This window comes from Ictidomys tridecemlineatus, chromosome 11 (genome assembly GCF_052094955.1).
Source record: "Ictidomys tridecemlineatus isolate mIctTri1 chromosome 11, mIctTri1.hap1, whole genome shotgun sequence".
Taxonomy (NCBI): domain Eukaryota; kingdom Metazoa; phylum Chordata; class Mammalia; order Rodentia; family Sciuridae; genus Ictidomys; species Ictidomys tridecemlineatus.
Genome location: NC_135487.1, coordinates 30,740,095 through 30,757,307, shown reverse-complemented (window position 1 = coordinate 30,757,307; position 17,213 = coordinate 30,740,095). Strand labels below are relative to the sequence as shown.

The 17,213-nt window shown below is 44.1% G+C and overlaps 1 protein-coding gene across 5 annotated transcripts in view; it reads right to left on the bottom strand.

Annotated features, from left to right (window-relative positions):
* The window catches only part of Ccdc30 (coiled-coil domain containing 30), a 136,117-nt gene that overhangs the window by 14,716 nt on the left and 104,188 nt on the right, over nucleotides 1-17,213 (bottom strand). For all 5 annotated transcript variants that reach the window (XM_078026063.1, XM_078026060.1, XM_078026062.1 and 2 more), the window contains 2 exons: nucleotides 15,700-15,812; nucleotides 53-191 (listed from right to left, as the gene is read on the bottom strand). In XM_078026063.1, the coding sequence (XP_077882189.1) occupies nucleotides 53-191; nucleotides 15,700-15,812 (252 nt within the window). The remainder of the gene's footprint in view (nucleotides 1-52; nucleotides 192-15,699; nucleotides 15,813-17,213) is intronic.

Sequence of the window (17,213 nt, the reverse complement as noted above, 5' to 3'; positions counted from 1 at the left end):
TCTCTAAATGGCTAACCACCAGTGTCATTATATACTTTTCTCTCTTTCTCACCGTCTCAATTTTTTGTTGCAGGAGTCCAGCTTCTTCTTCAAGTTGTTTAATTCTCTTATTTCGTATTTCTACTTCATGAACTAGATGATCCTTGATCTTTCGAAGCTTGGCTTTGTGGTGATGTTTCTCAGAGTGGTTTCTATAAAAGTAAATTTGAGTATAGGCATTCCTGAACATAGTGAAAATTGATTCTGTCTCCTCAATATGTAACTTTCTTGGGTTTACTCTGGATTATGTCAAGGGTCTGGCACCAGGCCTGGATACTTAACCTGCTGCACATCTTCTAACCCCTCTGTAGGGGAATGACCCAGGGACAACCCACTGTATAACAAAGATGTAGTCATCCTCATGGAATCAAGTCTCTGGCTTACCTTTTTTTTTTTTATATAAATTTTTTTTTTTAAGAGAGAGTGAGAGAGAGGGGGACAGAGAGAGAGAGAGAGAGAGAGAATTTTAACATTTATTTATTTTTTCTTAGTTCTCGGCGGACACAACATCTTTGTTGGTATGTGGTGCTTCTGAGGATCGAACCCGGGCCCCACGCATGCTAGGCGAGCGCGCTACCGCTTGAGCCACCTCCCCAGCCCCTCTGGCTTACCTTGGTTAGAACTGATAAGTGTATAGTTTTAGCATTTAAGTTTAATTTAGGAAGCTTCTTGACTTCAGACCCCTGACATCTAAATTCTGAATCCCATTCCACTAATTAGGTTACTGATTTAAAATTTCCCAGTTCATGGCTATCACCTTGAACAGTGATAAGAGCTAATAAAGTGAAATAAAGATCTATAAAAAATAACTGGGCTTGTTCTCTGTTTTTGTATTGAATCTGGACTTCTAAATACCAATTCTATGGAATGTTTCCTATTCAGGACTCTGAATCTGATTCTGACGTGAATCTAAATCACTGTCAGGAATACATGAAGAAATGCTTAGTATCATTAACCAGTAAGGAATACAAATCAAAGTCACAAGGAAATAGAACTGCATATCCACCAGGAAGATTAGAATCAAAATGAGAATAACAAATTCTGGCAAGGCTGTGGAGAAACTGGAAACCCTCATATACTAAAGGCAGGAATGTAAAATGGTACAGCCTCTTTGGAAAACAACCAGACAGTTCTTCAAATAGTTAAACATAGAATTATCATGTGATTCACAGGCAAAACAGGCTTGAGTTCTGGGAGTTTTATAGGAGAGGCTCAGGCTGGGTCCTTATGTGGGTAGTTAATGGTTGGGTTGGTGTGAGGGAGTGGTGAGCCTTTCTCAGAAACACTCTTGGGCAGGAAAGTGAAACTTTTTCCTTAAAATGGTGTCTGTCACTTAAGATGGCCATCCAGATGCTAAGCAAGGACCTTATGTTCCCCCCTTTTTTATTTTTATTGGGCCACTTAGGGAACAGGGGCATAGGTCAATCTTCTCTAACTGCTTTCTGCTGGGAAGGGGCTGTTTTGAATCCCTCATTAGGGGCCTGGGATGTCATTAGGACGATGATGGAGGTTGAGTGGTGGTGTAATGCCGTCCCTGGTGCCCCAATGTTTAGTGACGGATTGGTATTTCTGTAACAAAAGCCGGTTTATAGTTTGATTAGAGATTTTTGGATCTAGTCTTGAGCCAATCTAATGACGCAGGAGTCAAGCATCAACAGAAAGCCTATGGGGTCAGGAAGGGAAGTGCCCACTGGAGAAGGGGGTTACTTAGCTGCCATCCTTCAGTAGAGGAGAGCTGTTGTTTCCAATGTTCAAGGTCCTGTTGCAGTTGTTTTATCTTGTCCTTTACTATACCAGATTGATTGACATAAAAATAGCATTCCTTCTCTAGGTACAGCTAAAGTCTGCCTTTTTCAGCTGTAAAAAGATCAAGGCCCCTTTAGCTGTAAAACCACAGCAGCTAGAGAACCAAGCTGTAAGTCTCCTAGAAACTGGAATGGTAACTCCTGGGAGGTGAGTGCAGAATGACGAAGGAGGGCAAAAGTGAAAAAGGGAAGGATGGTACCCATGGTTCTGCAGTGTCCTCGTGGTCCTCAGAGACCAGAAGAAGATTGGGGTTCTGGCCTTGGAGAAACCCAGCTTGAGAGGGCCTGTGGGTGTCACTGTATAAAAGGGGGGAGAAAACCATTTAAAATGGGAGTTATGAACCCAATATGGGATGCCCTCAAGGCGGTACTGCTGGGGAAGTGGTAAGAATGACTTGGTAGGGTCCAGTCCATTTTGCAGAGTTGAGAGGAGGAGGGGAGCCTGTGGAGGAGGTTAAAAAATACCAAGTTGTCAGGAGACAGAGTGGGAGAAGGGGAAGAGGCAGAACTAGGCTTTGCCAGAACAGCATTGTTGTATTGCCAAAGAAGTTTCCTGATGTATGCAAGAAGGGGCCAGCAAAGATGAGGAGCAAGGGGTAGTGGAGAATCAGAGGGTGGTGAGCTGAGCAGGGAGATAGGCCGTCCATATTGAAGCTCAAAAGGGGAGATGTTGGGTGGCTTCTTTGGGAGGGCTTGAACCTAAGAAGGGCCAAGGGAAGAAGTTTAGTCCAATCTAAATGTAATTCAAGGGATAGTTTAGTGAGAATGTTCTTCAGGGTCCAGTTAGTTCGTCCCACCTTGCCAGAGGACTGAGGATGGTAGGGGATATGAAAATGCCAGGAGATGTTGAGTGCCTTAGCTACTGACTATGAAACATGGGAAGTAAATTCAGGACCATTATCAGACTGGAGCGAGGAGGGGAGGCTGAATTGGGGAAGAATGCATTCAACAAGGATGTTGGCCACCAAAGGGGCACATTTATTATTGGTAGGAAAAGCCTTGACCCATCCTGAGAAGGTGTCGACAAGTACCAAGAGAAATTTGTACCACTTGACCAAGGGCCTAGGGGTGAAACCCAGCTACCAATCACAGCAAGGGAGATGTCCTCTTGGCTGGTGTCAAGGGAAGGCAGGTGAGCGGAGATTTGAGGTGGGATTGGTTTTTTTGGCAGATTTCACAGGTGGCAGAGAGGGTAGAGAGAAATTGTAGGTCCTCTGGAGGGAGTTTAAGGTGGGAAGTGAGAAATTGTTTTAAAGATGTGGTATTAAGGGTGAAAGAGGTTGTGAAGGAAGGTAAGCATCTGTTGAGTGTCAGGTGGGGAACAGTCTGTTGGGGGACTAGCAAGGCAGAAGACCACAGATGGAGTAGGCTGTTGGGGGACGGCCCTCACCTAAGAGTCTGCCTTGTTATTCCCTTCACAAGGGAACTTGGTGGTAAGGAATCCGTGCTCCTTCCAAATAGCAGAGTGGGAGAGAAGTATGTGGAAAGCGTCTTTAGAGTCAGTATAGACATTGAGGGAGGCCCCCTTTGCCAAAGTGAAGACTCTGATCAGGAAGATGGAGAGCAGGTCCTGGAGCCTATGAAGGGCCTTATAACAAAGTGCAATAGGGGTTTAGAGAGTGGGCCCCAGACTGCATCCTATAGAGACTTAGTCAATATAGAGTAGTAAGGAATCCAAGCTCTGAGGAATCCTGCCATACCTAGAAAGGAGAGAATTTCTTCCTTAGTAGAGGGCATTGGTATATTAGTGATAAGACCCTTTCTATCAACCGTAATGGCTTTGTGTGTAGGGGTCAGGAGGAGGCCTAGGAAAGCTGTACCTTGGATGGAGAAACCCTATAGCCATGGGCAGAAGGGAAGTTAAGAAGTTCCCAGGTTCCTGAAGACTGACCTCAAAGGAAGGACTGCAAAGAAGGAGGTCACCAACATACTGTAGTACCACAGCCTGAGTGAGATGTATGGATGCTAGATCCTTAGCCAAGGCCTGTCAGAAGATATGAGGGCTGTCTCAGAACACTTGGGGTAGAATTGTCCACGTCAGCTGAGTGAAGTTATAAAACTTTACATGGACAGGGTCTGTCCATGTAAAGGTGAAAATGTCTCGAGAGAATGGAGAAGAATAGAGAAGAAGGCATCTTTCAGGTCTAGTACTGAGAAGTAAGAGGTCCTGGAAGGAATGGTGGTGGTGAGAAGGGTATAAGGATAGGTTACCATGGGATGGATTGGGATGAACGCAGAGTTGATGGAATGGAGGTCTTGGACAAGGTGGTAGGAGCCATTAGGATTTTTTACTACCAAGTTGGGGGTGTTATAAGGCGAATGAGTAGGTCTAAGGAATCCCTTTCGCAAAGTGTCTTGAATGATAGGCTGTAAGCCTAGGAATTTTTTGATAGGAGAGCGGGTATTCTAATTGGGCCAGAAAATGGAGGGGATCTTTGAGATGGATGTGAATGGGCTCATGGTATGAGGCGATAGAAGTACTTGAAACATCCCAGACAGTAGGGCCCACCTTGGAAGGGGGTAATGGGAAGGCACTGGCAGAGGGAATAAGGGATGGTCCTAAGGAAAGGGTGAGGATCAGGGAAGCAGCAGGTGAGTTTGGACGGAAGCATATATGAGGGGAGAAGGAAAGCGTAGCCCCCAACTTTGTGAGGGAACAGGGCACTGTGGAATGACCAAAAAGGAGTAAGAATTAGATTACCCAAAGCACAACAAGGCTAGGTGTCTGTAAGGGTTGGTAGGTTTTCCCTCTCCCCTGACAATAAAGGTCATAGAACGAGTAGTAGGCCCCCAGAAGTCCTTGAGGACTGGATAGGTAGCCCCGGTGTCTAGGAGGAAGGAGACAGGCCTACTTGAGATACGAAGTTACCCCGGGGTTCCCGCAGAGTGATGGTAGTGGCCGGGTGATGGGGACCTGGGCCTCATTAGTCTTCTGCAGCCAGTCCTAAGAATTGGAAGGGGGAACCAGAAGGGCCAGATGGCCAGGGGCCACTATAAGCTCAGGACAGTCAATGGCCCAGTGTCCCTTCTGGTGGCATTTAGGACAAGGGCCCAGAGGCTTGTGAGGCTTCAGACATATACAAGCCCGGTGACCCATCTGACCACATTTAAAATAGGGTCCAGGCGGTCCCGAGGGACCCTTCCATGGGCCAGTGGAACCAGGGACAGATGTTGAGGCCGGACAGTCAGCTTGAGCGAGCATCTGGTATTTCTGCTTCTGGGCCTTCTCATCTCTACCGTTATATACTTTAAAGGCCACTTCTAGAACCTCATCTTGGGGAGCTAGGGGGCCCCTCTCAAAGTGCCTTAGTTTGGCCTTAATATTGGGGAAAGTCTGGGAGAAAAAGTAGGTCATTAGTAGTTGTCTCTCGTCTGGAGTCTCAGGGTCCATATTAGAATATTGTAATAAAGCCTCGGTCAGGTGATCATTCGTATCTTGGAAGGTTTCCTGGAGCTTTTCATAATTGGTAGCCTTTGGGCTGCCTTTCTAAGTCCTGCCATGAGGCAAGTAATGAATTGGTTTCTGCTAGTTACTCCTCTAGGCAAATTATAATTCCAATTGGGGTCCCGATCAGGGACTGCTTCAGTGCCATCGGATGGGCAGGGGAGGTCAGCATAATTTCTAGCTTGCTCCCAAACTCGCCTGAGCTCCTTGGGCAGGAGGATGTTAGACAAGATTATATGGACATTGAGGAAGGTCAAATTATATGACTGAGTCAGGTATTGAAACTCTTTGATATATGTGGTGGGACTTGAAGTATCAGACCCAAGCCACTTTTCTATCTGTGAACCATCTGACAAAGAGAAAGGCACATGAATCCGGATTACACCACCTACCCCAGCCACTTTAGAGGACACAGAGATGTGAGTTGGGCAGTGGCAGCCCATGAGCGTGTAGCAGGAGGAAAGAAAGGCGGAGGGGCCAAGGGAACAGTTGCTGCATGGCTTCATTAGAAAGAGAATTGTGATATGGCTGGTGCTCATCCACTGGGTCGAAGGAGAAGGAGTCCTGGGTAGGATCTTTTGTCCCTTTAGAAGCAGGTGTAGGGGAGGTGAGAGCTAAGAGGACTTGTGTGGGAGAGCAATGTTGTAGAGAGAGGGCTTAGAACGTACAGAGGAGAAGGCCTGAATCTTTGATATCTCTTTTCATTTCCTGAACACTGACAATAGTTGAAAAGATTTCTGATAAAATTGGGATCTAGAGCACCATTAAGCGGCCATTTAGAGTCTTATCCAAAGCATAGTGAGGCCATATGATTGCACAAGTGGATAAGTTTTTTGGGGTTAGGTCTGGGATGAGAGAGACCCTAGGTTATCCAGGAGGCAGCTTAGGGGACTATGGGAGAGAGTGGATGAGAAGCTTCCCATGGTGAGACATGGGAGGTAAGTTTAAAGGTGAGCGTCCCCCAGTTTCTAATATCACCTAGTAGAGAGGATGGTTACGCTTAGGGGGTTGTCACCACTTCTGGGTAAGCGTTGGGGCAGGATCCCATAGAGGCACTTGGGTGCCTGGCCAGGACTACAGAGTAGGGGCAGAAGCCCATAGAAGGGGCAAAAGCCTGTAGAGATTAACCCAAGGCTGAGAGGTAGTCTCACCAGGAACCACTCCCAATCATTCTCGGTGTTTTTTTCTCAAAACCGAGGACCCAGATAAAAGACCACCTATAGACTCGGTTGACAGTAAGGATCAGCCAAAGCTGTGAAAGCTGTGGCTGGGGCTGCCCCAACCACACGGTAACCCTGAGAGTGCCAGACGATCAACAGTCACTTTCAGGGACCCGTAGGTTGTTTAGGTCCACCGGAGACAGGGGTCTTACCTGAAATGTCCGGTGGTGGGTGCAGAGAGGTGTTCGGCAGAATGGAGGGCCTGGTCCTACAATGGAATCTGGATTTGGACCCAGGGACACTCAGTGAACCTTGAAGAGGGAAGTGGGCACACCAGAGAACCCAATCCTGGGTTTTGGCACCAAAATGAAGGGGAAGTAAGGAACGAGAGATGGGTAAGTCAAAAATCAAAGATGGAGACCCGGCAGAGATACACACAAGAGTTTGTCAGAGCTGACGAATAAAGGCCATCTCTCTATAGGAGAGAGAGGCAAAACAGGCTGGGGTTCTGGGACTTTTATGGGGGAGGCTCAGGAATCAGATGGGGCGGGTTCTAATGCAGATGGTTAAGGGTTGGGTTGGTGTGAGGGAGTGGTGAGCCTTTCTCAGAAACACTGTTGGGCAGGAAAGCGAGACTTTTTCCTTATAATGGTGGCTGTCACTTAAGATAGCCATCCAGATGTTAAGGACCTCTGGTGTTTCCTAAGAGAAAGCCCCAGGCACATTTGGGAAGGACTTCCATTTCCCTTCCTCTTCCCCCTTCCCATCCCATGGGAGCCATGGGCGGGAACTCTCTGGTTGAAGAGACACAACCCGCTAACACGGTAGTAACAATTTAGTTGGCCTAGGCCCTCCTACCTCTAATGACCTATATAGGTATTGTTCTCGCCTGAAGCACAGGCAACTTCCTGGCCCTCTTCCTTTGGCAGACCAGCCCATCCCTTCCCCCAAAACTCCTTTTGGTGCCTTATTCTTGTCCCTCGGTTCCTGGCCTCATGTGCCCTTTTCTGCTTTACAAAATGTATCCTGATGTCTTAGAAAAACTACTCTATAGTCCCTGACTTCCCTGAATGTCTAGACATTTGGATAACATCTTAAGGTGTTTAAGGAATGAGGAACTGAATCTTTCCTCAGCCACTATAGGCACTTAAGGGCACGGCCATTCAGGCCTGTGATCCATATAAGTGTGTGATCTTACCTGGGATTCTGACACACAGGAGGCAGTCCAGGTACACTAAAGGGAAGTCCCAGATGCTCTGGGATTCTCACAAGACATTTCATATGATTTTAGAGCAAAATGATGGTGAATCTCTCCTCAATTTAAGAATCAGAAGATAGAGACTGTGCAGGACTGAGATAAGGTGGTGGTTTTAGGGTGAAACCCTGCATACTCTCAAGAAACGACTGGCTCTTGATGGCTTCTGGGAGATGACTTCTCCCCCTTGGAATATTCTGAGACCTTGGCCTTGCCAGGTAGTTTATGCTAACAATGGAATTTATGGTGAATGCATTTTTGTTTACTTAGGGCTTTGGGTCACAGCAGGAGGGATGGTTGGTAACTAGTAGTTTAGATCAATTACTGGGTCTCCACATCTTTGTCACCTCCCCAACCCCAGTCCATGACCATCATGATTCAGGAGTCTTTGATTGGGAATACCCCCCCCCTTTTTTTTTTTTCTTTTGAGAGGGCCTTGCTATGTTACTCAGGCTGTTTTTGAACTCCTATATTTAAGTGATCCTCCTGCCTCAGCCTCCTGTGATGCTGGGGAAAAAAGCACTGTCTCTTTATCTGCAGTACCCACTGGAAGAAAGCTAACTGGAAGCTTGTTTTAATTTTGTTACTCCTGGATTTGCTCTAGACCTTTTTCTTATGTTGTTTGAAATCTGCATACTATAATAAACCCTGGCCATGAACACAACAGCTTTTCTAAATTTTGTGAGTTGTTACAAGGAGTCTGCAGAGACCAATCTGGCTCTAACTGTGGCCACTTTGCAACGTTGGGGGTTGTCTTTTGCTGGATGTTTTCCCTTCCTTTGCCTGGCATTCTAAGTTCTAAAGAAAAGTTGCACCTGAAATGATTAAGGTGTACAGAATTCACAACATCTGATGACCTTCAGTTAACATCAGAATGTGTAACATCCTTCCTTATTCTTTAGTCCTGTGCATCAATTAACACAAAACTTGTACATTGCTGTGAAGTTTAACTCACCAAAACCATGTCTGTCTAAAGAATTACAGAAAGTAGTGCCCCCACCCCGTTAAGTTCAATTGAAATTTTCCAACCAAGAAAGAAAGAAAAAAAGACTTGTCCTGGATGTCAGAAGTCTCTGCCCTTCACATGGTCTTCTGCCCATTGCTCCTGCACTTCCTCTCCCTCCCTATGAAAGTCCTTCTGCATGCCTGAGTTCTCTAAATTTTGGTGGAGAGGGTGGTTTGCCCCATTTTCTCAGGGTGTCAGTCCTTCAATAAACCTAGTTTCTTTACCATCACTCTCATTTCCTGTTAGCTTTCAAATGGTGAGCAGGTAGGTAGGCCCAGCAACATGACCCCAGAGCTGGTGATCTTCTTGCTCTACCCACTGCCATAACACCAACAAAGGCAGGCAAACAGCACTGCTTTCTCCTAACGAGATACTTTTGTACTAGAAGTTGGACCCAGATGGATGGGAAGAACAAAGCAGACTTACTCAGATGCTAATTCTAGCCAAATGGAATGGAAGAGCTACTCTAAGAGGCCTATGTGCTTGTAAATTATGTCTTACCCTTAAATGTGTTTTTGCAAGACTACTTCATTTTCCAAAATAGCCTTTCCATCCTATTTGCTAAGTGTACACAAAAGAATCATCTGTATGTTTTTCCCTGAGAAGATTTAGCTGCTAGCCAAATACTACTTTGAGAAGTTTAGATGCTGGAGGCCAGATATAGCTTGTCAGAGTATGTGACAGTGACTGGCTGCTGGGTTGTCCTCAACTCAATTTCTCCTTCTCTTATCATAGACCTCCTGGCTTTTGGCTGGATACTCGGTTGCTGTAAGGATGACTTTCAGCCTGAGCCTAAGCAACTCCATTTTAAAACTCCAGTTTGAAACCTGCAGTCTCACCAGGCATACCTAACAGAGCCCTCCAGTATGGCCCTCAGGCACAAACAAGTCACTTCTCCCCACCCGGATGAACTCAGAGTGAAGTCTCTGGCAGTCTGTCGCATCTGATAAGAGGAAAATCAGAGAAGATCAGGGTGGGGACCAGTAGGCCAGATGTTTACCACAGGGTAAATGATATCACTGAGAGACCCAGTGGCAGCTGATAAGGATAGAAGGGGGGGGTCAAAAGCCCCAAATTTTGGGTTAAATAATAGAGCAAATGAACACACATTCAGCCAGGTGACAATGATGTTGTCCTCATGCTGAGGACCTGACAAAGACCTGGACTGACATCCCAACACTTTTCATCGTTTGCCTGATCCTCTGCATCTTCCTCACCGTTCTCAAACTCCACAGCCACATCTTGACCCTGGTGAGAGCAGCAACTTCTCCCTACGACCCTCTCCTCTACTGGCCGTCAGATCCACCCCAGGGGAAGCCTGCCTTGGTTCCTGACCTGATCACCCAGGTCTGAGTGAATATGCATCTTAGAGCCTAAGGCTTGAGACTTTTGATCTGACACTTGAGCTCAGCTTACAGAGGGAATGTCTGCCACGAGCCTGCCATGATTAAGTGTGTTTGCAGTGCTTAGAATTAATCTAGAATTGTTTGCTGTGAATTAATCAATCTAGAATTGTTTTCTGTGAATTGATTATGTCTGTTGCAGTGCCCAGCATTAAGGATTGTCATTTTCTTGATTAAGAACCTATAGAGGGGCTGGGGTTGTGGCTCAGCGGTAGAGTGCTCACCTCGCACGTGCAAGACCCTGGGTTCCATCCTCAGCACCACATAAAAATAAATAGGTGAAATAAAGGTACGGTGTCCAACTACAACTGAAAAATAAATATTTTTTAAAAAAGAACCTATAGAGTGAAATTGTATTGAGTGCTTTGACTGAATAAAGCATTGAAAAGGGCAGAAGCGTGTGGACATTCTTTATTTCTCCCTTTCAACTGCATAAGTCGCACCTTTTGCCATCGTGATAGTTGCCCAGTGTAAGAACTATACTGAATTTCCTTATAGTGAAGCCATTCCAACAAAGCATGCTTTATTGGAAAATGGAATGCCCTAGCCTTTCCCTTCCTTCCTTTTTATTGGCTGGGATGGATATAATAGTGAGCTGTCTTGAGCTACATGAATAAGGAAAACATGTTCAAGAAGCTGGAGCAACAGACAAGATAGCAGGTGCCCAGGCTTCTGATGCACTGAGCCACCGTAGCAATCCTGAACTGCTTAGGTCTGCATTGTTAGGTAAGAGAGAAGTGTCTCCCTTTTGGAAACTATTTTTATTCAGGGTCTTTGCTACAGTATCTTAATTAATGTAGTTTGCTATATAAAAGTACATTCCTAAAACTGTCTGAGTCCCATTTGGGTTCAGCACCTGCTACATAATATGAGGCACACACTTTGTAAATTGTGTTTACAATTACCACTGCTGTGACTTTGATTCTTTACAAGGAGATATTTCCACTTTGTAAATGATCTCATTTTCCTTTTTACTAGGAATGCTTGGTAAAAGGTATCACTAGCACTGCGTTTCAGCATCCTGAATAGCTTCAGAGATGTAATATCTAGCAAGGTACCAACAATATACCTGTCATCCTCCAGGTTTCCCAGTTGTTTGTAGTAAATTGGATGTTTTGACATAATTGAAAACACAAAACGTACTTTGGAATTTCTTCCACTTATCCTATACTGAGATATTAAAACCCAATCTATAGTTTCCTATTCCAGATACCTGCTGTCTCTCTTATCCTGCCTTTTGGATTATTAAAAAATAAATTCAAGCTGGATGCCACGGCACACATCTGTAATCCCAACTACTCAGGTGGCTAAGGCAGGAGGATTGCAAGTTCAAGGCCAGCCTCCACAACTCAGTGAGATCCTGTCTCCAAATGAAAAATAAAAAGGGCCAGGGATGTAGCTCAGTGGTAGAGGGCCTCTGGGTTCCATACCCATTCTCTCCTTCAAAAAAGAATAAATTTATACTTTAGAGTAAGAGGATAAATTACGGGACATTTGGGGAAAATATCCAACTTCCAGTATTGGTCGATATTATATTGTTGTTTTTCCTTCTAGCCTTTTTATAGGCATCTCTGTTTAAACATTGTCTTCATTATAATGTTTATCTTACACCCTTTTCGTTTGTTATCATAAACATATGATATGTATTATAAGCATTTCCCCATGTTGTTATATAGTTTTGTGGCCACCATCCTTTGTAGCTGTATTATGCTCCATGAAGTGAATGTTTTATGCTCTATCTAACTGGCCTCCTAGTTGGGGATATTTAGGTCTCCCTGGGTGTTTCGCAGGTCTGAGGAGTACATGGACACAGTGCAGCTGGTGGAGCTTAGACCTTCCCTTGCCATTGCTGGCTGGCTATCTGGCACAGATACTGGCTTGGTCTGAAATTCTATTGGCCAACAGGCCCAAAGAACATGTGGATTTTCTATGTTTATTTTTGGCTTTGTTAATTAAACATTATGAGACAGCATAATACTTGGCTTCTAAAATTTAGGACCAACCTTCAGCTTGCGTTCAAGTAAAACCAGATTGTTTATTATGTTGATTTCAAAAAGGCAAGGAATTTGTTTCTCTGGAAGAGTGGTTGAAAAAATGTAAAAAATAATCCTTGTCTGCACAGATCAGGACTTGGGATCAGGGGAGTGAAAACAAAAATGAATCTAGAGTTTTAATAATTCCTCTTATTTTCTTTCATAAATCTGTAGTTTTCAACTCTGGATATAGAGTCAGATGGCAATGCTTTTAAAAAATATTGATTTGGGCTGGGGTTGTGGTTCAGTGGTGGAGTGCTTGCCTGGTATGTGTGGGGTACTTGGTTCGATTCTCAGCACCACATATGAATAAATGAATAAAATAAAGGTCCATCAACATCTAAAATCATATTAAAAATATTGATTTATAGGTGCTATGCTGACAGATTTTGATTTAATTAATCCATGTTGGGACCCAGGCATGTGGAGCCAGGATGAAGATCTACTTTGCTAAAGGCAAATAACATAGTAAAGTACTCAATCTCATCAGCCATCAAGAAGATTTCAAAATACAATGACAGCTGGGCACAGTGGCGCACACCTGTAATCCCAGCAGCTTGGGAGGCCAAGGCAGGAGGATCACAAGTTCAAAGCCAGCCTCAGCAACTTAGCAAGGAGCTAATCGATTCAGGGAGATCCTGTCAAAAAAGGGTTGGGGGGCTGGGGAAGTGGTTAAGCACCTCTACATTGGAACCTCCCCTTCCCCCAAAGTGACAATTTCTGACTACAAGCATACATTAAAGTAATGGAATATACTAAACAAAAGTCAGACAAAAAAGATTACATACAGGAGATTGGGGTGGTGGTTGTCAAAACTCATCCAATTGTACATTAAAAAATCTTTTGTTTATTGTATATAAATTATACCTCAATCCAAACAAAGAATATTAGGGACATTTTCATCAGGGTCTAGGCACTTCCCATCAATAGTGGTACCCAATGCAAATGAGGATGTAGTGAAATTGCTACTCTTCTATAATGATGGAAGACATTTTAGTAGGCTGCTTCTAGATGTTTGTCAATATATTTTAAGGTCCATAGTTCTAAAACAATAAATTTTTAAATGAGAAAAAATATATCAAAATTATTTTTTCAGCATCATTTTTTTTGTATATAAAGCTAAACTTTTATTATGAAATGATACATAATTGCTATAGAAATATTTGATAAGTGAATAAAAGGAGAAAAAAATTTAGTGATCATCTCTATCCACCTTGACTACTATCAATATTTTGTAACATAACATTTCTTGTCAGCATCATTTTGAATAAAAATATTCAACCATTGGAGCACTGACTAATTCCTAACTAAATTAGGGTTGTGTTGTGACAGTTAATTCCTGCAGACCTAAAAGTAACCTAAGATGTTTAGCTGTTTTTCCTGCTTGGCACTAACTTCTGGTCAAGGCATGAAATATGCTAATTAAAACAATGTGGCTTCATAACCACTGGCCCAAGAGTGTCATGGCATTTTGTACCAGTTTGTCAGCATTGTTTATTGGTAACACTGAGAATGATGATTCGTGCTGGTCTCAGTGAGACCCAAAGAAAGCTCTGCTCTTGAGGTGGGTGACATAGCAGGAATAGGCTTATATATAGAACATAAAAATAAAATCTGAGATTCATGGGTTTTCTGGTTCTGAGGTCTTCAGTGGTACATGATTTCTGTTCTGAAAGCAGAAATACATCTGCCATAGTTCTTGCAGAGGGAGGGCCACTGTCAACTCCTGCCTAACTTCTCTGGACCCCTTGTTGCAGAGACACCCAGGGGCTGTAATGCAAACCTCTCTCCTAATGCTGTTGCTATATTATATCTTGCAATAAGTTATGCATCTGTGAGCATGTCATTTTGGGTTCTCTTAGTTTTTAGCAATCCAACTGGCAGTGTTATTCCAAGGGCATACCAACTTTAAAAAAATATTTTATGAAAACAAATTCAAAGGCTATAGCAACAAAGCGCAATAGCCTATGAGATATTAAGAGAAAAAGAATACAGAGCTGGCAAGTGTGGCTCAGTGGTGGAGCACTTGCCTGGCATGCATGAGGCCCTGGGTTTGATTCCCAGCACCAAAGAAAGAAGGAAAGAAAGAAATAAAATATTTTGAGATGGGGTCTTACTAAGTTGTGGAGGCTGGCCTGGAATTTGCAATCCTCCTACCTCAGCCTCAATAACCTGGATAACAGGTCTGCACCACCACGTCTGGCTACACAATGTTTTTTTAATCATTAACACCATCAATATAGTGGGTAGGTAAGAGAATAAGGAACTTGAACCTATAGGATGACCAGAGCAGAGAGGTAGGTGGGTCATGGAAAAAGCACAAGAAATAAATATAATAATAGCACCTCCATGTGCCAGACATTGTGCTAAGTCAGCCCTCTCCAGAGATCCACTCACTTAGGTCTCAACCACTTTATGAGATAAATACTGTTATTTTGTATATTTTAAACAGAGGAGCCTCCGGCACAAAGAGGTTTTATAACTCGCCCAAAGTTAGCAATTCTAGTAGAGCCAGGATTTGTCACTAGGCACTGTGGCTCCAGAGTCCATTTTCTCCATTACTTTGCTCCATTGCTTCAGAGAGGAGGAAAGGAAAAGGACTCAGGTAGAATTATGAGCAGAAAATGGAAAAGATAAGAACTTCAGAATTTTTTTTTTTTTTTGCATATATGAGATGCTAGGTAAGCACCCTCCCACTGAGCTACATTCCAGCCCTTTATGTTTTTATTTTGAGACAGGGCTCAGTAAGTTGGTGAGGCTGACCTCAAACTTGTGATCCTCCTGCTTTAGCCTCCTGAGTCCCTGGGTTATAGGCCTAGGTCACCATGCCCAGGGCTCCTCTCTCTCTCTCTCTTTTTTTTTAAAGTCATAGGTTTCACTATATGGTCCAGTTATGTGTGGCCTTGAACCCTTGGGCTCAGGTGATCCTCCTCCCTCAGCCTCCCAAGTCGCAGGGACCACAGACATTAAAACGTTCATTTTAATTGAGTATCTACTATATACCAGGGAGTATGGATAAAAAAAAAATGAATAAGATCATGGCTCATGCCCTTGAAGAGGCTGTGGTCTGGTGAGGGAGACTGATAGTAAATCACATTATTTGAAAACATCATGGCCAGTTCTGAAATAAGTACAGAGAAGCATTTACAAGGGATTACGGCGGGTGTCCAAAAAAAAGGCACCTTTGAGGAGGTGATTTCTAGTCTAAGAATTAGAAGTTAAAATGAAGAGTTGGAATAGGGAGAGGGTGGTCCAGGCTGAGGAAAGTATGTGAGGGGGGAAAACCCCGAAGGCAAGTATAATTTTGGAAAAAACAAGTTAGATATTGACTGAGCTCCATGAGTGGAAATGCCCTTCTCTTCCCACCTTCTCTATTAGGAAGACACTGGGCCCCACATCTTCCCAGGAAAAGCCTGGTGGTGGGAACTTCCGGGGCCTCAGGGAAATCCTGATGGCACCTTGAAAGGCTGCTTTGGCACCCAGCGCTTTGCTCTGGGGTGGGCTCAGTTTTCCTCCTACAGTTTTCCTCCAAAGGGAGCCCGTTTTTGTTTACCTCACATGCTCATCAAACTGCTCCAAAAATTGCACACATCTTTCCCATAGAGCTTCTTTCTCTTGCTGTAATCCCGACAGCTTCTCTGACAATTCCTGATTGCTCTTGATATGCTGAAAAACATTAGAGAGAAAGAGAGAGAGAGTCTGTGCCAGCGAAGGTGTGATGTTGAGGGGAAGGTAAATTGGCAAAGCTTTTCTGCAGAAAAAGGCTTACAGACACTCCAGCTCTGAGATCAGAGTCACTGGTGTGACTCCTATCCTTCCAGAGCTCCCCAAGGCCAGCGGCTAGCTGCTTCCCTTGACTTTTGTACCCCGAGCCTTCTCAAGAAATTTGTAAGCATTTAATTCTCTATATTAAAATCTTCCAGCTGGAAGTACTGTGGTATCAGGACATATAATTTTTGGCCTTTGAACACAGTTCCTGGCTGATAACTCCCTTTCCAAGGAAGTTTTAGAAACTCTGATCTTACCCTGTCTTTAGCTGGTCATATGGCACGTAAGACCCTCCTCATTCCAAAGGAGTCCTCCCTGTACCCTGGAGGGAGGCATGTTGTTGCACAGAGAAGCCAAGAAGCCAAATATGGTGCCCCACTCAGCCTATCAGAAATCTCACCTATGCTATGAAGTCCCCATATAAACCTGAGAAGATGGGTCAGAAGCTTCTGGACAGCTTCCAGACAGAGGCTTGAAGGAAGGCAAACAAAAATGCACCCAAGCACTGGGAGGATAGTGCAACCTAACCCCTTGGGGGCAGAAGCTCTTGCACTCAGGACCCTTCCTGAACTTGCCCTTTGTAATAAACCAGTAAATGTAAGTATAGTGTTTCCTTGAGTTCTGTAAGTCATTATGACAAACTAGTCAAACTTGTGGAGCGCGTAGTGAGAACCCCCAAATATGACCCATTGGTAAGAAGTTCCACAGGCCTGGATTTGCTGTTAGGACCAAAGTGAGAACAGGCTTGGGGAATGAGCCCTCTACTCCTGGTCTCTGATGCTATCTCCAGGTAGACTGTGTCAGAACTGAATGCCCAGCTGGGGTCCACTGCTGCTGGGGAGAGTGCCCCTGCCCTTCAAGGTCAGAGTTTTCTAAGTAGATTGGTGTAGTGTGAGAGCAGAGGGAAAAAGAAGCAGTTTGTTTTTTTCATAACTTAAGTATATAAAACACAAACAGTTTTTCTCTACCTAGTCTTGACTGATAAGGTATTTGGTTCTTAAAGTGGCTCAAAGTTTTAAGATGGGCATGGTGGCGCAAACCTATAATCCCAGAGCTTCGGAGGCTAAGAAAGGAGGATTGCAAGATCAAGACCAGCCTCAGCAGTGAGGTCCTAAGCAACTTAGTGAGACCCCGTCTCAAAATAAAAAATAAAAAGGATTGGGGATGTGACTCAGTGGTTAAGCATCCCTGGGTTCAATCTCTGGTACCAAAAACAAAAACAAAAACAAACAAACAAACAAAAAACCCTCAAAGTTGGGAAACTGACCTGGTTATATTTGAAAGTTCAGGTCAAAATGC